Source organism: Podarcis raffonei, chromosome 12, assembly GCF_027172205.1.
Source record: "Podarcis raffonei isolate rPodRaf1 chromosome 12, rPodRaf1.pri, whole genome shotgun sequence".
Taxonomy (NCBI): domain Eukaryota; kingdom Metazoa; phylum Chordata; class Lepidosauria; order Squamata; family Lacertidae; genus Podarcis; species Podarcis raffonei.
This window is the reverse complement of record NC_070613.1, coordinates 22,332,201-22,357,064: the sequence shown is the minus strand read 5'-3', so window position 1 is coordinate 22,357,064 and position 24,864 is coordinate 22,332,201. Positions and strand designations below refer to the sequence as shown.

Here is a 24,864-nt window from a genome sequence, read left to right as displayed (position 1 = left end):
CTGCAGATTCTGATTGGCCACAGAACGCGGCTGACGGTTCAGATGGATTGGGTGGGGCTCGTGGTGGAGAAAACTGGGAGGGGGAAAATAGAACAGAGTGGCTGGAATTGTGATCAGCAGCACTCTGTGTTGAAACATTACTGCTGCAGGTCCCACTTGTTAATATTATTATTCATCTTGTGTTGACAGTAAAGACCACTGACAATAGGGACCATTTCATGGGTACAAACTACCAGAGGCTACTAGTCATAATATCTATCCTCTGCCTCCACAACTGGAGGCAGTATGCACCTGAGTACCATTTGCTGGAAACCACAGCAGGAGAGAGTGTTCATGTGCTCAAGTCCTGCTTATGGGCTTTCAATAGGCATCTTAGTTGGCTACTGTGAGATCAGGATGCTGAACTAGGTGGGTCAGTGGCCAGACCCAGCAGGCTCCTCTTATGTTCTTATTTGCTTTTTAGGTGAAGAAAATAAGCTGACTCTTCTTGACCTTGGAGCCTTGGAACCTTTATTTAAATTAGTTACACATGAAGACCCTATTGTCCGCAGAAATGCCACCATGGTAGTTGGGGTGATGGCTTCTCACAGTAAGAGAATCATGCACAATTATATTTGCTAGCAATATTAAATAAGTTAAGTGCAACTGATGAAATCATAATAGTCCAGTAGAATGACAGTAGAATAATTCATCTGAAATCTTGGGGCTCCTATATCATCACACTGATGGAGTAATCCCAACAACTATACTGGAGGCAGCATCACTATCCACCAAGTCTCCGTGCAAGGAAGAAGGGCCTATACAGAGAACAATAATCTAGTACTTGAGAGTGGAGATTCAGCATAGATGAGGCCTGAACAGCTTGTTACTCAGCCATCCAGCTGCAACCACTGTCAAATATGGCAGCCCACCAGGGGCTCAATAAATATTTTTTGTTTCCTGCCTGAGACTTCAAATGCAGGCGTGGTTGTCAAGCACCTGGTAGGTTGCAATATGCAAAGGATGGGCTATGTTTGACTTCTGCATTTGACTTGACATGTCACCAGTTGTGCAGACCTGACCTCAAATAATGACACACATTGTTTTATCAAAAGAGGTGTGCTTCAAAGCTTTTGTAATCCTGCATCAGACACTATGGGGCTTGAAACAAAAACCCTATAGACCAGGGGTTCTGATCAGGGGAGGGTACTACAAGCCATTTCAGCTACATCATGTCCACAACAACCCATAATTATTCTGGCCTAGGAAGTCAGGTGGCACCATAGGAGCCAACTGCTAGGGGCTGTGGTCCCTTTGCCCCCCTTAAATGCTTGAGGGGTCTCCCCCCCCAAGTTGATGGGCATTGCCATTCAAATGGTCTGCTCACATGTCTTGGTTTCTTAGAATTCCTGAACAACGCTGGGTATGAGGCTGCTGGTTTCAAATATGTCCAAGTCTGCTTGTGTCTTTCAAACATTTTGAAATCATCACCGAAACTAGAACATTGCATTTCAATATAACTTTGATAAATGTACCCAAATCTACTGGGGGAGGACGGAGGACTATGGCTGTTCTTAAATATGAAAATAAATTGATCAGCACATTCAAAAACTGTTTTAAAGAGGTTTAGAATGAAAGCTTTTGCAAAATTGTTGCCAAAAGTAGTGAGTGGGAGTGTTTGTCATTTTCTTTCATTCTTTAATTGACTGTTATTGTGTATCTGATGTTGTTTGGCACAAAAGGATATAAAGATCTCTTTTGGAAGTGGCTTGCTTTTTGGTTTTCTAATTTCCCCTAATATATTTCCCTGTCAACTCCCAGCAAAGTACACTCCACCTTTGATGTTACTCATACAGCAGCCATATATTTTCTACTACCTAGTAGAACTTAATACAACTGTAATATTAAGATTACATCGCCAGTTCTAATTGCACTGGCGATTCTAATTCTTTCAATATATTGACTAAATATATTGCTTCATATCTACATTTGCTTCATTGTAGATGATGTGAAAAAATCATTAAGACAGCTAGATGTTACAAGTGCATTTATAGCTCGCCTGGCACCGGAAGGTAATTTGTAGTACTCCTTTGTGCTTCTGTCATTTAATATTTTTTTGAAGGACTGTGGTTTGGATTTTTCTTTTAAAAGTGTATAGCAAAATGAGATGAGACTGGATTAAGAGCTTCTGTTTACATATAGTTTCTAATGACATTTTGCTAACCATCAACAAATGAGAGTATTTACTATGCTAGTTAATGGCTAATTGCACTATTTCATTTTTATGCCATAGAAGATGTCGTCACCCATGAGTTTGCCAGCCTTTGTCTGGTACACATGGCAGCAGAATACAACAGTAAAGTGCAAATATTTGAGCAAGGTGGACTAGAGCCGCTCATCAGCCTGCTAGGAAGTCCTGATCCTGATGTTAAGAAGAATTGTGTTGAATGCATCTATAACATGGTACAGGTGATTATTTTTCACTGCTTTAAGTATAAAGGAATATATTGTTTAATTATAAAGTGATGCTCATCTTCAGTTTGTACTTCAAAATTAATTATTGGTTGGCGTATGGTTATCTTTAAATTTACACTAGTTTTTCCCAATAGCCCGTTCCAATACATCTTCCTCATATCCCATAAACTCGGCATTCACTGTCTACCTACTGTTGAACTTGGGGAACTCCCCTCTAAAGTGTCCCCATTAGATGGTCAACACCGTCATCTCTATCAATGCTGATCACATGTTAGGCAGAAGAGGTATAAAGGAGTCTGACATCCACTTCTCCATCCCTGCCCAAGGGATGATTAATGCTGTCACTATTAATGGAGATCCAGGTTCTGTTTGCAGGAGTTTTACACTCTTAAATACCCTTTTGTAATTGACATGGGGGTGAGGAGGGGTAGGAGGTGAGATCCATGAACAATACTCTGTGGATCTCTCTTGCTCTGGGTTGATTTACTTGATGGCAAGTCCTATTGATTTCAGTGGAATGTGCTTCCAATTAAATGTGTTTAGGATGAATTGGAACAAACTGCATTTGCATGCATATAAAGGAAATCATTTTTTAAGACTAGAATGCATAAAATCCATTGTCTCTTCATTGTGTGGAAAAAATGGTTTGACCCTTCCAGAGAGGGTTGTGAAAATGTCTGTCTTTTGGGGGAGAGGGAGGGAATCAGAAATGGGTTGTGGCTTATTCTTGCATAACACACCATGATTTTGCACATCTTCTTAACTCTTGGTAAATGCTTTTGACAGCTTCTTTTCATAAGGAAAGGAAGGTTATTGTAATTGGTTACTTTCACAATCAAGTGTTAATGTCACCATATGCTGGTTAGCAAAAGAATGGTGCATTTGTGTATGGGAGTTCTTTTCAGAGTCTAATTGCTTGATCCACAATCCAGTGAAGCTGAAACACGAGGATTTAAGCGGATTTAGTTCCATTGACTTCAGTGGTACCAAATTGGCTTAAGTTCAAGCACTCAAATTTAACTGTGTTGTGGATCGGGCTATAAGTGAATCAACTCGGTAATGAATTCAATTCACAGCTCAATCTTTTCTAGGGCATCAGAGCATGTCTTTATTCTGAATCACATTTTGCTGTTTCCCTTCTTTTGCTATCTAGCTGTCTTTGTTGTAAGATATATCTGGACAACTGCACCTGGTGCTTGCTTAGATTGATAATAGAAATTGCACAGAAACATGCATAAGCTGCTATTTTTAAAAAACCTTAAAACTCTTTTTTTTATATACCATTTTTATACTGCCTAGGACGCAATCGTTCTTTTGGAAGGTTTTATTACTAGAAAAGGTTGGAATATTTTGCAAGAAAGTTTTTAATATTCAGTTATTTAATAAGTAATAAAATAGCAGTGAATGTGCAGAGACCTTCACATGCAGATAAAATTATCAAACTGAATTTGAGTGATGCTTTTTGTAAAAGTCATATGTACTAAAAAAATTTAAGGTCAGTTTCTTCTTGAAAAGTATTTTAAAATGTGGCGTGAAAGCAATATGCTTCAAATTATATACAAACTGGTGCTATTTTTCAAGAAAAAGAGGTGCCAGAACTCTCTATTCTCATTCTTAGAATGGCAATGGCACCTACCTGAGAGGTGCCAGAACCTGCATGAGAGGTGCTGGAACTGAGTTCCAGTGAGTTCCGGCTGAAAAGAAGCCCTGCAAACTAGGATTGCTGAGTATTGTTCTGTGTAATGTGTAATTTGTGATATTTGGAGCCTAACAATTGTCAGCTTCAAAATAACAAATAATTTAATTGCATTTGTGGTAATCGTCTTGCAAAACCACAACATTATACATTATTGTGTTTTTCCATCTAACCATTTCTGTTTGGTACTTAACTACAGGATTTTCAGAGTCGTGCTGCAGTTCGTGAACTAAATGTGATTCCTCCTTTGTTGGATCTTTTGAAGTCTGACTATCCAATTATTCAGTTGTTAGCTCTCAAAACCTTAGGTACTATTTCCATTGATAGAGAAACCAGAGTTATGCTAAGAGAACATCAAGGATTAGACCATCTTTTCAAGATACTTGAAACTAAGGTACCTTTTACTTAAATATAGAGCTGTCATTTGCTTGAAGAAATCTTAGTTAGTCATATTAATTGTAGGCCATTAATTGTTACTCAATCTGAATAAACTCACAGTTGTATTAGAAGGAAAAAAGCATTATGTGACTTAGATAATGCATACATGTGCCATTGTACGTATCATCTTATAAAATTATTAATTTAAGTATCTTGCTAGTTAAACTTTTAGTAGAACAAATTGTTTTTAACTGATGGATCTACTGGGTAATTGATTATTCAGTTAAGTATTTAAACGTTACTAGAAACATATGGTCAACTCTAAACTGAACTTTAACAATCTGTACGGTAAATAAAATGCAACTTCTTTCACGCAAAACATGTACTGAAAATCCTTACTTCATTCTTAATAATTGCATAGAACTGTAAACTATTTTTTAATGGCCTCAATCCAAAGAGAGGGTAGCCCCATTGACTGGGTGGGCAGTGCTGGTTACTAGTGAATGTGTGGTTGTGAACAGTCCAAAACAGATGACTAGCTTTGGGCATTGTCATCAAAGGCAGAGTTAATCATTTATTTGGCTGAATATGTAGCCGAAACCACCAACTATCCAGCACAGTGCATGCAATCCGAAGTGGCAGATGCATCCCCAGGGGCAGCAATCAGGACAAATAACTTACATGTGTTGGATACTTATTGCACTAGTATTTTATTTGATGTTACTAAAGATTTGGCGTATAGAATAATGTTTAGTTTCAAAGTATACAAATGGTAACCAGGGATTGGGTTTGTAAGAACCTTCCGTTTCTGTGATAAGATATACATCATTTATTTGTCTCAATGAGAAATCACAAGGCTTAATTAGTTGCATATCAATTGGAAATTTTAAAATTTCAGTATTTCTGCAGAGAAGTATTCAGATTCTATTGGTGTCAACTGAATAATTTTGCTTGTCTTTTTAATTGTCCTAAAGAGGATGATAGCAGCTTTTTCAATCCCTTTCCACCATGTGCTGTATGCCCGTTGCACGAGGAATGCCTCCACACCCACTCAGGTTGTGTGCAGCGAGGCCCCTTTCCTGCAAATTCTTTGGCACATATGAATAGGCCTCAGACAAAAAGCTTGTGTTAGGGCTTACTTTAAATAGATTGCAACAAGGCATTTTGTACAGTTGGGCAGTGTATTTATATAGCATTACGGAAACTGTGAACAAATTTTTAAAGAAAATTCCAATGACTGACACATTTTGTGCTAAAATATAAATGTGATCAAGCATTACATTAAACACATGGCATTTTGCAAACTATTTATTTATTCATTTAATGAAATTTATATACCACTTGATTGTAAAAAAACCCTCAAAGTGATTTACATTTACTGTAATGTTTGTATTTGTTTAACTTTTAGGAATTTAATGATTTACATGTTGAAGCTCTCGGAGTGGTGGCAAATTGTCTTGAGGATGTGGATACTATGCAATTGATTCAGGAGACAGGGGGCCTCAGAAAACTACTTGCCTTCACTGAAGTTTCCACTCTCACCGATTTTCAGAAGAATGCAGCAAAGGCTATTGCTAAAGCAGCTTACGACCGTATGTCATTTCTGAAATACTTATTTCTTATGGAAAGCCTTAGAGCATATTTGTGGCATATATTTTTATGGTTGAAGGTAATATTGGACCATGTTGAAGGGGGATGTCCTGCCTTGTAGAAAGTTCTTACTAATTGTGATTATTTGACACAGATTTTGCCAATTAGTTCAGCTACTTGGCATAAAGTTTTATTTAGGAGTGGTGGGTGGGCACACTCCATCTCCCTTGTGTCATTGACCCACTATGATTATTTCTTAAGAGCAACTATATCTCTGTTTATTATGAGGCATATAATAATAAACTAAATAATGCTCTCTTTTTTTCTATGTGCAATATGCAGCTTTATCCTATGGAAATTAGCTTGGAAGTCCCAGTGGGGCTAACTCCCAGGAAAGTGTGTACAGTATAGGAGTGCATCTTGCAGTAGAACTGCTCTGCTTGTCTATTCAAATGCACATTACTTTTGAGTAGACTTGTATAGAATTACAGCCAAGTATAGCCAAGACCAGGCCTTTGAGCCTTGTTTCATAGCCTTTCCCCCCTACATCTTTCATGGAAATATGAAATGCCGCACTACTGTCACATTTTACCCCTCCATTCACTATCAAATGCGTCGTGTGTGTAAGAAAAATACCTTACAAAAGATTTGTTGTCTCAGTCCTGTTTTTATTTATTTAATTAAACAACTGTAATCTCAAGGGTCTCCCCACCCCCACTTGGCAAATATTTTTCATTCCCAGGATTAATTCCATCTCATATTCTTAGAATTTCCCCTCTTGGGCTGCTAGGGAGCAGACTTTTTTTTGCATAGCAGCCTTCAAAATGACATATAGATTAATGTCCCCAGTGGATTAGCCACTTCATCTTACTTTTTATAATTATTCATTCTGTAATTATTTATTTATATAAACAGTTCGCTGCTTTTGAATTCATTATGGAATTTTGAAGCAAGCAGGCTGAATGCTCATAGCTTGTACTCAGCATGACAGTGCTGTTTATGTCTCAGAGTAGCATCTGTATAGTGATTTGCAAAGCTGAAATCGAAGGACTGCAGTGCCAAACGACAAAATGTAGTAATATAAATAATAATGTACTTCTTATTGTTCTGAATCCCTCAAGGGGTTCTGGTGACGTAAAATGTGGCAGATTTAGATGCTTCTTGTTTCCACCATATCTGGGTGATTAGTTACTTCTAGAATTTCTGGCAATATTACTTTAATTTATGTACGTTTGTCTCACACATTTTCTAATGCAGAAAAGTGCCTTATTTCTTGCTAGATAATTGTTTTCTAATATTTTATGTATTTTTCCATAGTCTCCTAGTTTGGCAGGTTAAAGCCTACTCAGATGCTTAGAAAGTTGAAGTAATTTAACTTTTAGATGTTTTAATGTATAGCTGTAAAATTTTCTTGTTTTATCTTTTTGTAAACCCCTTTGAGGGTTTTGTTAAATAATCAAGAGATATATACATTTTATGAAAATAACAGTAATAATTTTTTTAAAAAGAGTTATATAGAGGAACTTAAGAAACCATAGGAAAAACAGAAATTATACCAACAGGCCTTATTATATATAACATGTCAATGAAGATTAATCACACAGAATGTCCATTTAAGATCCACGTAACCCTGAGCAGTACTACTGAGGGGAACGTCAATCAGTTATAGATTTAAAGTTCCTTGTTTTCATCATGTGAATGGAGAAATAATGACAGTAAAAATACATTCATTTATTTTTTAAAAAGAATATCAGTAGGGTAGTTATTATATAATCAATTTGAAATCTTGCCTCCAGGTTCTGCTTCCATTATTTAAGTGGTTAAAATCCAAGAGGAAGGCCAAGACTTCTCATGCTGTTCTTAGGTAGCACCTTCCTAGGGAGGCCAGCCTGATCCAGTAGCTTTTATCCTTTTGAAACTTGATTGAGAATGTTTATTAAGAACTTCTTAGTTGTTGCTGAGATACCTGTTCTTGAGGTTTGAACAATTCTTTGGTTTTATCGTTTTAGAACTTTTCCATTATCTTTGCTACCTTTGAAACATTTTAGGCCAATCCTAAGCATGTTTTGTTTATCTGGAGGTACGGCTGCAATCCCTTATGCACTTACTTGGGATTGAGCACCACTAAACTCAACTGAGATGTATTTCTGAGGAATCATACTTAGAATTGTACTATATGTCTCACAAAGTAAAAAATGGGCTTAAAGGTAAAGGGTAAAGGGACCCCTGACCATTAAGTCCAGTCATGGCCGACTCTGGGGTTGCGGTGCTCATCTCGCTTTATTGGCTGAGGGAGCCGGCGTACAGCTTCCGGGTCATGTGGCCAGCATGACTAAGCCGCTTCTGGCAAACCAGAGCACGTTTACCTTCCTGCTGAAGCGGTACCTATTTATCTACTTGCACTTTGACGTGCTTTCAAACTGCTAGGTTGGCAGGAGCAGGGACCGAGCAACGGGAGCTCACCCCGTCGCCGGGATTCAAACCGCCGATCTTCTGATTGGCAAGCCCTTGGCTCTATGGTTTAACCCACAGCGCCACCCACGCTTACTCACTCTTAAACAGGTTGCAGCCTGTTTGTTCTTTATCACGTAAGCTGCTTGACAGCTGATTGGTAAAAAATCAGGATATAAATAACATGAATAATAATTATTCAAATTATGATAATACATAATATGATAATAGATAAATCAGTAAGTCGTCCCCCCAATTTATTAAACTGTACTTTCAATATATAATTATATCCCTGCTCTCAAATTCATTTGGAAAAGAAAATATATTACCTGCCTCTCTTTCTTAGTCTTCTTTTGCTTTGCTGTACCCCACAGACATTGTTAAAAAATAAGAGGAGCTGCACAATAGGCTGTAATAGATTTCTGTCAAGAACTACTACCTATTATACTGTATCTCTGGATATAACTCTATGTAACTTCTTGCAGCCTTTCTTTATGAATGAAATTAATGTAGTCTGAAGTATAAAACGTTTGTTTTGCCTAGTCTGCAACAAACTAGCACGGGTGCAACTGAGTTGTGGCAGCCAGAACTGTACCCAGTATGTCACATGCTTTTGCACAGCAGATTTGCATAAAAGAATTATGACATTGGGAGTTTTGTTCTGGTTAGCTTTTGTCCTGATCCTTTGCATAACATTTGCCCTTTTCACAGTTGCTGTACACTGAGTTAATATACATATCTGTATATACATTATGATTGTATTATATATGTATATACAAAAAATATACATAGTTCCCCTAAAACAGAGCATTTTAAAGGTTATTTTCACCAGTGAAATTGTTTTTATGGAAACATTACACCAATAGAATTTTTGGATATATTCATTGGCTGGAGAACTGCAACACAAAACTCAGAGAAGTGCAACTGCAGAAGGATTGGTATGTTTCAGTTTTTGTATTGTTTTGGAAAGTGCAAAGTAGGTTGTTTCACCTTTAGATGTGAACTGAATCAAATTTCTCCCATATCCCTAGCAGAGGGCAAGTATTACACAGTTAATGAGCAGCAACAGATAAAGTGTAGCTTTCAGCAGTATGTAAAGGTGGCGATGGGAGCCCTGAGACATTGGTCTTTGGTATGAAAACTGGGGTATTAGAGAAGATGCCTACAGTGGTACCTCAGGTTAAGTACTTAAATTGTTCCGGAGGTCAGTGGGGTAGCGTGGGTTGTCAGCACCCGGGGCAAGGCAAGTAATTTGCGTCCCCTAACCCGTGGATTTTAGTAGGGGCAGAGAGCTGCGAGTGCGAGCGCCCCCCCAGATGTTGCGCCCGGTGCGGCCGGGCCCCCCCCTGCATCCCCCACGCTACGCCACTGCCGGAGGTCCGTTCTTAACCTGAAACTGTTCTTAACCTGAAGCACCTCTTTAGCTAATGGGGCCTCCTGCTGCCGCTGCACCGCATTTCTGCCGGAGCACGATTTCTGTTCTCATCCTGAAGCAAAGTTCTTAACCTGAAGCACTATTTCTGGGTTAGTAGAGTCTGTAACCTGAAGTGTATGTAACCTGAAGCGAATGTAACCCGAGGTACCACTGTACTTTCATTTATGAAATGTTGGAAGGTATTAATTTGTCCTTCCAACATGATTCCATTATTAAGAGGTGTGGAGTCCATTCCTACTGGTGTTGATGTATGCCCCATGTTCAGTGGGACTTATTCTCTAGTAACCTACATAAGTAGAACCAATGCTGCATTGCCAGTGTAATAGGATATGAAATGCATTTCTAGTCTTTCTGATGGTTTTCATTTTCTCTTTCAACAATTAAAGCGAACATTATTTCCCTTTATGCAGAATGTAAATATGTTTTATATCTAAAGTGTGCATTATTATTATTATTATTATTATTATTATTATTATTATTAAAACAAGATTGTACCTGCTTTTTAGGAAATAGTCAGAATAATAAACACTTTTGTTCCAGGTACTAAGGGACATTGAAGTCACTTTATCAAAAACAAATGACTGAAGTATGGAGACACGCCCCCCCCAAGAGACCATTACCAGGGATTACACACAAGTTTGGCAAGGATCAAGCCGGAGGCAAAGTCCATTATGTGTCAAGCCAATTTGTAATCCCAATTAATGCCATCTCTAGAGTGTTTGCAGTTACATGTCAGTGATGTGGCAAAACTTGTGTCTGCTTTTGTTGAGAATTCTCCCAGAACCTATTGAATCCTGTAAAACAAAAGCAAACAAGCAAAAAACACAAACACAAAACATCTCTTCCACCAAACCGCATATGAAAGGGTGCACCTTTTAAGGTGCAAAATTGAGAAAGTGGAGCAGCTAGATTTCTAATGCCTTTTATTTCTAGTCTAGCTTTTGCTATGAATGTTCTGAACAGTTAATCAAATATAAATATGTACATTTTGGACTTTAAAAAAAGTAACCAGACTGCTTAATAATCTGTTGAACTTCCTTAACTTTTATTATTAAACACACTATATAAAGTAAATATATTTAAGCTGAAGGAAAGGTTCATTTTTTGGTATAAAACCTCTTTTAGGTGACATTTCTCCATTTCTAAAATAGAACAAGTATAAAATTAAATCTAAGCCTTGATCCTTTTAGCTACTTGTCAATAGGACTTAGCAGATCGGCTGTCTGCTTAAGGTTATGTAAGTGCTTAAGTATTCCTTTGAATAAACATGAAAGGGAGCAGTTCAGATATACAAAACTCTGCCAACAAGGGCTTTCTTGCTTTGGGCAGCTTTATGAGGCACATAGTATAATATTTATTTGGAGTATATTTGTCTGTCCCTTTAGTGCACTAATTTTGTATGGCTGTTGAAAGCTAACCAAACGGGGCGAGGGTTGTAAGATAAACCTTCTAGGATTCAGGGGATATTTCTCATATTAAGGTAAAAGAATTAGTTAGGTTATATAAATTCTCATAAGCTGCATGATGTTATGTGTGTGAGGGGGACACTTCCACTTCTTGCTTCCCTTTGCCTTAGGCAGAGCTGCAGCATTCAATAAAACCTTAATTTCATACTGGAAAGACAAACTGTTATGCTGCAACATTCAGAGTGTAATCATTTCACTCTGGCCCTTGCAAACTGGCCCTGAATGGGGGAATCTGTGGTCTTGTCCTCACTGTGAAACCCACATGTGAATTGCAATGATGTCAAACTGTGGAGCATTCACCCCAGTGTTTTGTCTCTAGTGATGAAACAGGGAGCATTCACAGCCTTCTTCCTGTTGGTCTAGGTAGAAATTAAGAGTGTATGAATCTGTGAAAAAGGCATAATGCACTTTTTAAACTACCATCCTATGGTAGCTAGTCTATGCACTAATTTGATTTATACAGCAACTGTCAGATATACAGCATCTCCACTAAAAAATTGACTTCTTTAATTTTCATGTACACTGCTCCTATTAGTACCCCTTAGTGAGGATATATTGCCAGGAAGCGGGGCATGCATGTTCTGATTCTGCATAGATTCAGGGTTGTTGTTTTTAAAGGGAACATAATTGGTTGTTATTAGCTCAAGTGCTTATTGCTGGTAAGTGAAATGCATTTTTTTGACCTGCTTTAAAAACTCCCATATTTCAGCAAACTTAACCAAGTTAGTGTGAGGTTCTGTATGCAGCTTAAGGGTGTGACACTTTATAAGTGCATTTTAATACACTGTGTTTTGATGTTGTGCTGAATGGAAACAAACGTTTGCTAGCGACATAATCTGCATGAAAATTTGATCTTTCATTCCCCTTCCTATTTAACATTTGATGTTGCTGATTGTTATTGTTGTTCTTCTTTATGCGCAGCTGAAAACAGAAAAATCCTGAATGAACAAGAAGTTGAAAAATGTCTAGTCACCCTTTTGGGAACCGATAATGATGGAACTAAAATAGCTGCTTCTCAAGCAATCGCTGCTATGTGTGAGAATTTAGCTAGCAAACAAACCATTGGAACTCTAGGTAAATCGGTTATGGTGGAGGTAGAACTTATGATCCGTAAGAAAATATTTACCAATCTGCAGTTTTGCCATGGCTAATTTGAGACTGCATACATACAATTATTATTATTTTTCCAAAGGAATTCCCCAGCTAGTTCAGTTGCTAAGCAGCGACAATGAAGAGGTAAAGGAAGCTGCTGCTACTGCTCTAGTTAATCTGACAACAGCTCACCCTGCCAATGCAAGGTAAGCTCAAGAGGAATAAAGAATTGTTGAACACATTTATCAGGACATATATTTTACCTCTGTAAAATTTCTAGGTGGCATATTGTCCTGTTACCTCCATTTTGCTTTACATCCTGGCTCCTGTGCTATTCACTGAATAGACAATTGTCAAAGTTTTACCATCATTTTTCTTGACTATTTATATGCAAATCCAGTGTAGTGTGTGAAACCAGCTAGGTGTTTTTGTAAGAAACCTGGAAATAATATGTATGTTTCCTGATGTGCATCATTGCACATCTGGGAAGTTTTTAGAAAATGAGGCTAAAAATAATAATACATTGGGGTGGGGGGAGTTCATGAAACATTTTATAGCTCTCCTAAAGATCCATGCTTTAGGAATTTCCTCTTTCTGTGTATACTGAAGCATTTTTTGGCTGAATAAAGCTGGTGGGCTAGATTGTGAGGTCCCCATTTCCTGAAATGACCTACTGTAGTATGTAGCACATGCAGCTGTGAACATGTGATGAGGGATAAGGGGAAATCCCTGTGCACAGTCATGACACATACAGAGGTCTGGATCAAACCCCATATCTAAACTTTTATTTCTACATGGAATTACACAATATGGTTTGAATATATACTAAGGTATCACTTTGCTGAAGCTTAGCAGGTACATATCTAGTCAGTGCCAGGATAGGTGACTGTCTGGGAACCACATGTATGTCACCTTGGATTCAATGATGGAAGGAAGGTGGGCTATAAATATAAGAAAATAAAATGGGATATGTTGCATTAAATGTGTGATTGAACTTGAATGTCTTTTAAAAAGCCACAGGGATCTTCAAACAGGGTGAAGACCATTGGCATGGGTTAACTTTATCTTAAATAGATTTTTGCTGCATGAGGGAAGATACTGTTGATGTTCATCTTCTGTTGTTAAGGAATCTTGTTGACAGTGCAGACTGTTTCTATTGAAGCTACTGGATACATACTAGGGTGTTGATCAGTGTAATATATGGTACATATACACATAACCATGTATAACAAAGTTAGGGAATTAAGTTCAATTCAGTACTAACTTTCCACTTGGTAGTCCTTTTAGATCTAGTTATTTCTCTTCTTCCATCCCTCATTGCAAGCTACTCCACAAAAGAAAGGGGAAACAGAGTCTAATGCTGTGGATTGTTGCCTTGGTTGACTGAATGTGCCTATAAAGCAGCATTTTAGACGGTCATTTAGAGAATTTTATGAGAAACTAACAGCAATGATTACACTGGCCAGTCAACAGTTGATCAGGATTTATGAACTGAACTTATTTCAGGTGTGTTCATCTTGAGTTAAGCATGAAATTTCATAAAAAACAGTTGTGGGCATACATACTCACATATGCGCATACATATACATTTTTTCTCCTCCATTTGTTTCCATCTGTATCCAGATTATAAGGGCTGTGTTCACTCAGTCAGAAATAAAACCATATGTGCCTTACATGAACAATCACAAATGAGCAAGGTAGTTCAAATGTCAAAAGACTTAAAGCAATGAAATTTGCAAAAGGTTTCTTGGAGTATCTCAAATAATGAATGAAATGGAGAAAGTGATTGGCTCATAGATATTCCATGAAGAGAAAGAGACATAATTCATCGGATACATTTCATGTCACAAATTATTCACTCGGCTCTAATAGCCACTGATATTAATTTAACATTACCAGACGAAACATCATTCATCATGTGTAGTCATTATTCAACCCACTTTTCTGTTTTCTGAAAAAATGCAGTAGATATTGACTCTGATACTCCTTTCCTGTGGCTCTTCAGTTAATGTCAATTGTAGCTAGGCTCACATATAAAGAACCAGGTATTGGCCTCTAGGGCCCAAGCCTGCTGGAATTGCTTTGCTCAGCTCTCAAGTTGGAAAACAATTGTAAAGTTGATTGGTACAATGCTGTCCTGTAAAAACCAATCCTCAAGAGGGTGGGCTGTAGATGCTCTCTAGAATCCCCTTTGGGGAAGATGAAGGATTTGATGCTGGGCTTCAGTGATAACCAGTTGCTAGAGTATTGAGGTCCTGGGCATGTCACCTTTTCCCATCTAGTCATTCTTATTGTGGTATGTGGTCGTGCTGTAAACGTGTGTGAAGTTTTTATTTACTGGCCCATGTGCAGTGTGCCTCATAAACCGGAAAGGGGCAGTAATGTAGTAGCAGTTTGGTTATGGCAGTGAGGAATGGGAGCTGGGGCAGTTTTTCTGGTCATATGCAGGATATGATACTTTCAGCCTGCTTTTAAGAAGAAGCAATGTCTTCTCCATGTTGTCTCCTTTCTCCCATGCTATCTGGTTGTGAATTGACTAACTGGAGTTAATAGTACACTGCTGCACTTCCAAAGGCGTAAAAAGCACTGTAATAGCAGTACAGAAACAAATGGTGGTGATGGGAGCTCATAGGTAGCTTCTTCTTTATCCTTCACTAGAGTGCACTTCCTTGGTGTCAACAAATTCTCCTTCATTTCTGTGTCTTCTCCATGCTGGTCATCATCACTGCAGCTACAATCAGTAGTACAGGGAGCGTACAGCTGCCGGAACTATAATCTGCCTTCTCTCTGCACATTCCTGATGAACATAAATCTTCTCTCTGTTATTTGTACCCACTGCAGTAACCACCTCCTCAACCTGGTCTTCCTCTTGGATGGAAACAAGAGGAGCAGTAAATCCTTAATTTTGGAGGACTGTTGTTACCTTGATGGGTGTTGGTGGCCTTTTACACAAAGAGAGTGGAGGTGTAATGAGGGCTGGACTTCTGTTATTGGTATCAGTGACTCATAAGAGTTGGTGAAGGATTTGGGGATGACCTTGTGCTGCTTGATGCCTACAGGTGGTCATTCCAAGCTGCTTCTGCCCACTTAGCACTGCTGTAGAGCAGCCAGCACATGTTATAAATGAGGATGAGGTGAGGATGCAGGGACTACCCCTGGTCTAAGCAAGCACAGATTATTCCTGAAGAGATTGTGCCAGCCCAAGGAAGTGGGGGGTGCTTGAAAGTATTGGCCTTGGCAGAGTTGGCACTTGTTCCTGAAGAGGGTGAAGGCATCCACCTTTACTGGCCAGGTGTTCCTAGCATGACTGATGAGGTTTGCTTAAATGTAGACTCTTTGGTTGGTTTGGGTCTATTCAGCTGATACTGGTTGGGAACACTGATACCACTATTCACAGTGTAGCCTGGAGTCATACCTTTTCTATTGAAAAGGATGGTTGCCAGTTTTTCATAAAAAGGCATCACCTTGGGTGGTGAGTAGTGACATCCTTGAACATCTTGAAGGCATTAATTTTCTCCTTGCACTGGGTGATAATATAGTGGTAGCTTCACTGGTGCATCTCCATAGAGAGCCAAGTAAAAATAATATCTTTCTGAAACCAGTGTGAGAGTGCCTCTCATGTGAGAGTACATGAGATGAGATCCACAGATATATGCACACCACAGCCTCCTCATCTGACCAGAATTAAGTTGTTAATCTCTGGGAGGCCATCTGTTCAGAGTCAAACAACTACATGTATTAGGTATCTTGTGATTGCTCCTCAGTCAGGAAGGCAGTCTGTGTTAAAAACTATTTGCAGCCCATACTGTAGGGTCTTTGCTGTTGATCAAACCATCATTTAGGTTGTGCATTATGCCAGAAAATGGATAACATGGGAAGCAATATCTCAAAACCCCTATTATGAAGTCTGGCAAGCCCATCTCTATAAGCATATACCGAATGCAAGTAACAACTCCAGGCCACCAAAGTCAGGGAATATTGTTCATGGGTTTGTGAAAACAGAACTGAGGCTTCAGTGCATAATGAGGATTGCAAATCAGGTGTTTGCACAGGAGGTGCTAATTACCCTGCAGCCATGAGTTGCAAATTGCGGGCAAAGGTTTTTTGTGCCCCTCCAAGAATTAGATTTCTATGCCATAAGGAGTTTGAACTTTCTTAACCTTCCCAGTTTTACCTATGTGAATGCTTACTTTTATCCCCAACAACTGTTGTGTGTGTGTGTGTGTGTGTGTGTGTGTGGTTGCTACAAGTTAATAGGGTAGACTAGAGTATCATTATGTACTGATCATTTCAGTTTGCTGCTTACATCCCACTTTAGATTTAGTAGGGAGTGCTGGGTTGTAGTCATTTCAAACTTTCTGCTATTGGACAGCAGCTACAAAACGAAGCTGTCTGCCTTGTGAAGAATGGGGTGTAATGGAGAAGTGGGATGGGGAAAGAAGCCTGGAGAAGTGGGATGGGGAAAGAAGTGGGATGGGGAAAGAAGCCCGAGTAAGGAGCGGGTTCTTTGAACAAAGTGGCAGAGAGACCTGCTTCACCTTAATAGTGGCCTTTTTTGGTACCTTTTTGCCATTGTTTGGCAGGCATCTGACGCAGAGTGTGCAAACAAACCATGCTGGGTTTGCCTGTAATAAAAAGCCATAGTTATAACAAGCCAAGTTTCATAAGCCAGCAACAAACAATGGCTTAAGATCTTGGTTTGTTGGTTAAACTAAACACACCTTGACTTACGTGTTGCGTGTGAACCAGGCCAGTGTGTGCTAACAACATCTCTCTCTAACCAGGCTTTGCCTGTCCTGAGGGAAACAGCCATGTATTAATGATGGTAAAATGTTTTCAAGTTTAAACATTTGTCTGTTGGGAGAGAAGTCACTTCATCCTAAGATTATATTCTCTCCTGACTAATCTGTGTCAGGTTGTTGTTGTTTTTAAGGGATGCCTAATTTGTTGTTTCAAGCATGTTTAAAGTATCACAGATTTGTGTATAGAACAATGCTTTTGGTACAGGATGCAAAGGACTTGTACAGTCCTATTTGCCTACCATAGGTTGCTCCTTTGGTTATAGCAACATATCATGGCTTGCTATGTATTAGCTAAAGCAAGCATAAGCAAAGGAAAGCATAAGACTGAATGTCCAGAGCCACATTTTCAAAGAAATTTCAGCCTCCAAAATGAAAGGTGGATTTTCAGAAAGTCAAGAAAGGAAAAGGTAAATGTGAGCTAGGCTGTAGAAAAACATGAGCTAGGCTCATGTTTTCCATCTCGGTTTCAGATAAAAGCTTGACTGAAAATCTGACCCCAAGGAGGCACTCATGTTACTGCTGCAAAGTCCATGAGCATCTCCTCAGTAAACTTGTGTGTGCTGGTTGATTTCCCATCAATCCAGTTATAAAATAATCAAAACTGTACCAGCAGTTCACTATTAAAACTAACCACTGATTTAATAGGCTGGACATTATTTTACAGTATCACTGCCATCTATTGGTCATTCTGTTCTACTGGTACCACTTTTATTGAGATTGAACCATGTGTTATTTATTAATACACAATATATGTATTATACAAGTTGTTAAATGTAAAATGAGGCAAGTAGTTGCCTTCTAAATGCTATTTATATTTTAACAAGCTCCCAAAACCTGCCAACATAAACAGCTTCTGTAAAACAAAGATTAGGCGAATATTATACTGGATTTAAATTACTGCCATAAATATTAATTATTCTTGGTAACAAGTTACCACTGTTCACTCTTCACTACACAGAGGATACTAGAATAAATGACTTTGTTTCATTAGTTTGTTGTGTCAAGGTTTTGGTTTTGTTTTAATTCTCTTTGAAATATTTTGAGAAAACACTGACTGTCACATAAATATTAAGGATGAACTGACCTGAATTAGTTCTTAAGTTGTATTATTTGTATCAATTTTAGATATGGAGCTTAACAGTTTTCATAAGCAAAAAGTCAATTTCCTGCTTACTATGACTTATAATATAAATTTTGACACAGGGATGGGAACTAGTGGTTTATACAGTTAATTAATTTTAGAGTCTGGACTCATGGTTAGTTAGAAGGATGAAGCTAGAGTTTAGTGTTGACAGTTTGGAGTGATGTGACCTAGAAGTAAAGCAGCAAGCTGCAGAGTCAAAGAGCAATGTCTGGATCCAAGGCTGCAGCTATGGGAGAAACAAGATGCTTTGGGGGTGTTAATGCTGTAATCTCTCCATCGTAGCCTCAAGTTGTACTTTTGTGTAAATAAACCATATACCAGAAAAACAATTTGGCAAAATTGCAAGAACCCGAGGTTTTTGAGCTATTTTAAATGACAATCACCAAAAACAACACTACGACATGGGCTGCCATACATCTGGATTTTCGCAGGCATTTCAGCAATTTCCGCTTGGACGCTGTTTACAAGGGCTGAATACCGGCTATGTCCAGGAAATTTTGGACGTATGACAACTGTGCCTTATCTCAAAAGGAAACACAAATCCTAGATAAGCACCTGAAACCTGTGGAATATCGCACCGCTTGGAAATTGGGGTTCCATGCAACAATATGTTGTGCCAAGTTGAATTCACTGTATTTGTATTCACAATATTTAGTATTGCTATGCTCAGTGGCAAACACAAATTGATAAGCTGAACCATGTGCAACGTTCAGTATGCCCACATAACTCATTTATGGGAGCCTACCTAGTTTTCCCAGGCTTAAAATTTCAAACTTCATATGAGAAATCATTACTGGAAAAGTCACAGAAAGCTGACTTTAATTTGCCAAGAGCTTAGTAAAGACAATTCTGGATATATCTGTTTATATGAGCAGTTTATCACAGATCGAACATAGCAGAAATTATTTCAAAACAAATGAAATTCTGTCATCTTTTGGTGTCCCATTGATCTGAGGACTGTCTTTTGTTTGAATGCAACAGCTAGAATAGCCACATCACCATAATTATTGGGAATCCCATGCTGTTTGCACATGTAGAATGGAAGAGGACTTACAGGAATGCCACTTTATCAGAAGAACAAAGACATACCAGAAGAAGTTTTCGTGACAGTTTCTTACAAGATATTCCTGTTGGTGTAAGAATCATCAAGTCATTAGACTGGATGGTATCAATGGTGTAATACAAACTCTTCTCCTTCAGCCTTAGCTACAGGCTATCAATTTCATTTCAGACCTTCAGCATTTATTGAGCACACAGCCATAAGCTGTCCCCTTGTACCAAAATGCAAATATAAACTCTGTGTTCATCAGAAATGCCTCAAACATCACTGGAGATTTCAGGAAATGCTTTATGAGTAGCATCAGTCAAGTGCAACCACCAAACAGCAAATTAAACTCTTCCCCCACAAGTAAGACTACAAGTGGCATATGGTTTGTTGAATTAGATAAAACAGAGATAATGCTGCCGCAGACAACATTCTTGTTGAGTTTGTATCTAAATTGTGAATATTCTACTGAACCTTGTTTTTAAAAGATAATTTGTGATTTTTTTATATAATGTTATGTTTTCCCCATAAACTTACTGTCCTTCTGTGCTTGAGGTCTGGAATAAACTACTAGCTCGCCTCTGTTGTATTAATGTGTGACTTAACACTGACCCCTAGTGACAGCCTGCAGAACTTAACACAATGCGTATGCCAATATCCCAGAGGGATAAGCTATGTTAGTCTCTCACAGCAACAACAAAGAAGAATCTGATGACACCCTAAAGACGAATACATTTATTACGGCATAAGTTGTTGTGGATTACACTTCACTTCATCAGATGCATGATTTGGTATCCTGAGTTGTAGGTATCTGTTATGGTTAGAGCAAAGTAATATAGTTGGAAGTAGTAGTAGTAGTAGTAAAATTTGCACACCACCCTTCATCTGTAGATCTCAGGGCAGTGCACAACATAAAAATATAAAAACAAACAATACACAATAAAAACAAGAACAAAAAACCCACAAACCAATAACACCCCACCCCTCCCCTCCCACAAAATACCAGCTGCTGTGGGACATATTTGCTCATTGTCTTTGTACAAAAGAATGCCAAGTTATACTTTTGGCTCAAAACACTGGGCACAGAATCCCTCCTTTAATTTTGTAGGACTCTGAAGATTGGGAAGTTCAAAATGACTAAATTTTAATTTTCATTAAAGCTAGAAGAAAAAGACCCATCAAGCTTCTAGAAGATCCCACTATTCTGACCCAACCACGGTACATCTCATGTTCCCATAGGACCATATTCTTATAGGTGGGACTACCAAAGAGTTGTGAAAAAGAAACAGTCTTATATCCTAAGCCTAATCCATATTTCCAAATATGCGGGATCAGGACTTTGGATCTTTAAAATATGAGTCCTCATTGCATCAGCATGAGTATGGGCATCCTAGAAATAGAGGATGTAATTGAGTGGTGGAGCACATGTTCTGTATGCAAAAGGTCTTAGGTTCAACACCTGCCATCTTCACATAGAACTGGGAAATATCCATATTCTAGAAAGCCTCTGCTGGCCAACATAGTCAAAATTCATCTGAGATGGACTACTTGTTCTTTTCAGAACCATGCCTTCTAAAGTCACTATGACTCACAGACTTCTAATGAGTCCACATTATAAGCGGAAATTCTTCTCCGCCTCCATTCAGGAAAGTATTTTCTTATTTAAGGTATAGCTGAACTTGTCTTTTATTTGTTGTCATTGGTTGGGTTGAATGTGGATCTGTGAAGACTTTTCATTATTTTCTGCCTCTTTTAAACTTCCATGCCCTTGAAGAATTGTAGTCTAGGGCATGTGTTTTGCCTAAAGCTTAAGACTGACTGTGAAATGGACCTTAGACTACAGATTTTTCATCCCTGTTCTTCCTACAATCCAGAAAGGGGGTGTTGCTAGCTAGAACAAGGTTAAAGCCAGTTTTGTCACTTTCTTTTATTTTTATGCTAAATACTGTATTTGCTTCTAAACCCCATTTAATTTATTTCCTGTGTTGGTTCTTTGGGAATTTCCAACAAATTGTATCCATCTTTCAATAGACTGCCTAATTACTTGGATTAATATTTAACATTGCAGTCCAGTGCACATTTACTTGCAAGTAAACCCCACTGTGTTCAGTGGAACTTATTCCCTAGTTAAGGTATACAGTTGTACCTTTTTAGAAGAAACATCAGGATCTTTTAACCAGATCCAGAATCAAAAAATGTTTTGTCCTATAGCCTGGCCTTAGGCCTTCAGAATACACTGAATAAAATATTAGTATTTAGTGATTCATACTATCATGGTGGCAGCATGTTAAATTTTATCCTTGCCCCCAAGATTCATTTGGATTTTGTAGGCAGTGATTCAGGAGATAAATTATTGTAGGGTATAAAACGAAGCATTTAATCATGAACTTACAATAAAATGATCACACAGTAGAATAAAAATGCTAGCTATCAAAACTTAATCACTAAGCTTAATATGAAAGGGAAATAATTTTCTAAATGTTTACAAGGTGATAAGTAATTATGCAACCTTTAGAAGACATCTGAAGGCAGCACTGTGTAGGGAAGTTTTTAATTTTTGAAGTTTTATTATGTTTCAGAGTGGCTGGGGCAACCCAGTCCGATGGGCAGGGTACAAATAATAAAGTTGTTGTTTTTACTACTATTACATGCCATCAAAAACATTTATGAAAGTAAGCACAGATATTAAATTGTTCATAATTGAGGCATTTCTGTTGACAGAAGGGAGAGATTCTCACATACCATATTGTATGCACAGTGCATTCTTCTGCTTGAGATTCTTTAGCTGGAACCATGTTTCTCAGGTCTGAATGAAGGACATGGGTAATTCAGCTGTTGAAGCTAAGCGGGCCTGACTCTCTAAACTTGGAAATCAAATTCTGAACTCCTTTGAGTTAGAGTCAGATAAAAGTGTTAAAAGTAAATTTAACAAATTTACTTGATTTGAAATGGGGGAACTTGGACCAGTGACTGTTTTTTCCTTTGATGGATGAAGATTAAAATTTCATTAACAGAGCAAACCTAAAATGGAGAAACTGCTACTTCCTAAGCTCTGATGGTTCACAATGGCCAGGGCAGAAGTTGTAGGGTGGAATTTCCACACACACCAACCAACTGGGTCTTCTAATACCTCCCCCCAATTGAGAAAATAAGATCCAGAGCTGGTGTGCTTTTTGCCCCTTTCAGGCCATGTCAGAGGAACAAGGGGGCTTTGAATTCAGTACATCTGAGTCTTGCCCTGATCCATCCCCAGAATGCCCTGTTTATGGCCTACTGCCTCTGAAGCACCACCAGCCAATAGAGTAACAGCTGTTGCACTGCAGAGGTCTCTGCCTGTGAACCTCCCCTCTTCACCCACAGAAAGTGAAACATCCTATGGCAGCTCAGCCACCCACCCACCCAGGAAGTATAGGATTGCTCCCTTAAGCTTAGTATAGAATTGTGCCCTATCGCTCCAATCCATTGTGCTCAGCGATCCTTACCTCTGACTAAAAATTACCAGGCCTTCCCTCCTGTAAGACTGTAGTCCTAAGCACACTTTCTATGGCTTAATTCAGAGTAAACATGTAGAGGTTGGTGCTTAACAGCAAGGATATAAATAGCAGAGCACATGGACAACTGAGATTTCCATCTGTATATTTCCTATGCTAACACTTCTGCCAAGTTTTGTTTAACAAACAGATGAGCCTACTATAAAATGACTATGAAATGATACTCAGTTGGGCATATGGCTTATGTTCTTTACAAAAATAATAATATGCATGCATGCAAAAAGAATTCCTCTGCTTAGATTGCACTACTGATAGGTAACTTCAGGCTGAAGAAAGGGTAGGATTAGAAATGGAAATGGCACATCCTGTGCACACTTACTTGAGCTCGATTGGACATCTAAGGAAACGTGTGTATGTGCTGTAAATGTTTCAGCCTCAATACACATGAGCATCTGCGCTGGTTTTTGAATGTCAGCATAAGCAGTAGATATGTCTTATAAAGGGATACGTTAAGGATGGTTTCTTTCCTCAGCTTAAAAATTAAAATAGCTTTGGGGATCTCCCCTTTTTATCCCCTGTTCTAGTGCAGTGGCGGAAGCTGATGGCATTGAGCCACTGATCAACCTTCTGAGTTCTAAGAGAGATGGGGTCGTTGCAAGTGCTGCTACTGTTCTCACCAACCTGGCCACCCAGGAGCCTCTGCGTCTCAGCATCCAGAGCCATGGTATTATGACAGCAATTGTAGAACCACTGCATTCCACCAACAGCATAGTGCAAAGCCGAGCAGCTCTTACCGTCGCTGCAGTTGGTTGTGATGCGGATGCCAGGACTGAGGTGAGGTACATGCAATGCAGCATCTGCTTTGAAAATCATGATTGGGGGGGGGGGGACTCTGGTATCTTTTGCTTTGTGCAGCTTTCTTGAATCAGTGCATTTATTATGCTTCCTAGAAAAGATCTAGTTTGTGGTTCTTATATAAAAATTAGGAACCAAGTATGTGCTGTCTTTGTTACAGTACATAAAATTTGTGCAGGGAAATTTTACCATGGTGCACTATGCAAGTTTGGGGGTGGGGTATGAATGAAGCAAACTAGAGGTGGGGTACTAGCTTCATATTGAAGCATATGCTTTTGTATACAGAAGATCCCATGTTCAATCTCTGGTTTCTTCATTTGAGGGATATCAGTGGAGCCTCACCAGGGACTGGTGTTTTATTGCAACATTCAGCATGCTCTTGACACAATTAATACAGTACTGGTGGTGGATTTATTCTGCTTCAGTTTGTTCTGAGAAGCAAACACAGTGCAGACATAACCTTCATTTTTCAGCCTAGTGTTGCCAAGTGCTGTCTATAGTGGACAATATTCCTACTTGAATGAATGTATTCTTTGACAAGCAAGCAAGCAATGTATCTTTTTTTCTTTTTTAGTTGCGGAATTCAGGAGGGCTTGACCCTCTTATTAAGCTCCTATATTCTAAACATGATGAAGTCCGAAGAAATGCCTGTTGGGCTGTTATGGTTTGTGCAGCTGATGATCCAACCGCTGCTGCAATGACCAGGCTAGGGTGAGTAGTAGGAATCCCAGAGTGACTATTAATGGTGACTGCAGAACTTGTAATCAAGAATTTATATGTGTGTGTAATGCTCCTGTTCAGGGTTCTAGTCAGCTGGCCATGCCCTTCTTCAGGATACTCCATTACATTCTCACTTTCCTTAGTTTACATTTCCCTACCAACAACCAGTATTATGTGCCTGAACATGCTCAGTCTTAATGGTTTTTCATTATGCCTGCATATCCCCCCTCTTTCACACCCACATA

At 38.7% G+C, this 24,864-nt stretch overlaps 1 protein-coding gene and 1 long non-coding RNA gene across 11 annotated transcripts in view; one reads left to right on the top strand and one right to left on the bottom strand.

Annotated features, from left to right (window-relative positions):
* LOC128398351 (uncharacterized) overlaps positions 1–24,864 on the bottom strand; it is a 97,308-nt gene that overhangs the window by 52,354 nt on the left and 20,090 nt on the right. The gene's annotated exons all lie outside the window — the stretch shown is intronic.
* Positions 1–24,864, top strand: part of ARMC3 (armadillo repeat containing 3) — a 59,177-nt gene that overhangs the window by 21,337 nt on the left and 12,976 nt on the right. For 5 of the 7 annotated variants that reach the window (XM_053359349.1, XM_053359354.1, XM_053359353.1 and 2 more), the window contains 9 exons: positions 464–589; positions 1,983–2,051; positions 2,273–2,448; positions 4,350–4,544; positions 5,937–6,120; positions 12,392–12,544; positions 12,663–12,768; positions 23,629–23,878; positions 24,474–24,610. In XM_053359349.1, coding sequence (XP_053215324.1) covers positions 464–589; positions 1,983–2,051; positions 2,273–2,448; positions 4,350–4,544; positions 5,937–6,120; positions 12,392–12,544; positions 12,663–12,768; positions 23,629–23,878; positions 24,474–24,610 — 1,396 coding nt within the window. The remainder of the gene's footprint in view (positions 1–463; positions 590–1,982; positions 2,052–2,272; positions 2,449–4,349; positions 4,545–5,936; positions 6,121–12,391; positions 12,545–12,662; positions 12,769–23,628; positions 23,879–24,473; positions 24,611–24,864) is intronic. The other 2 variants (XM_053359351.1, XM_053359352.1) reach the window with 2 other exon arrangements.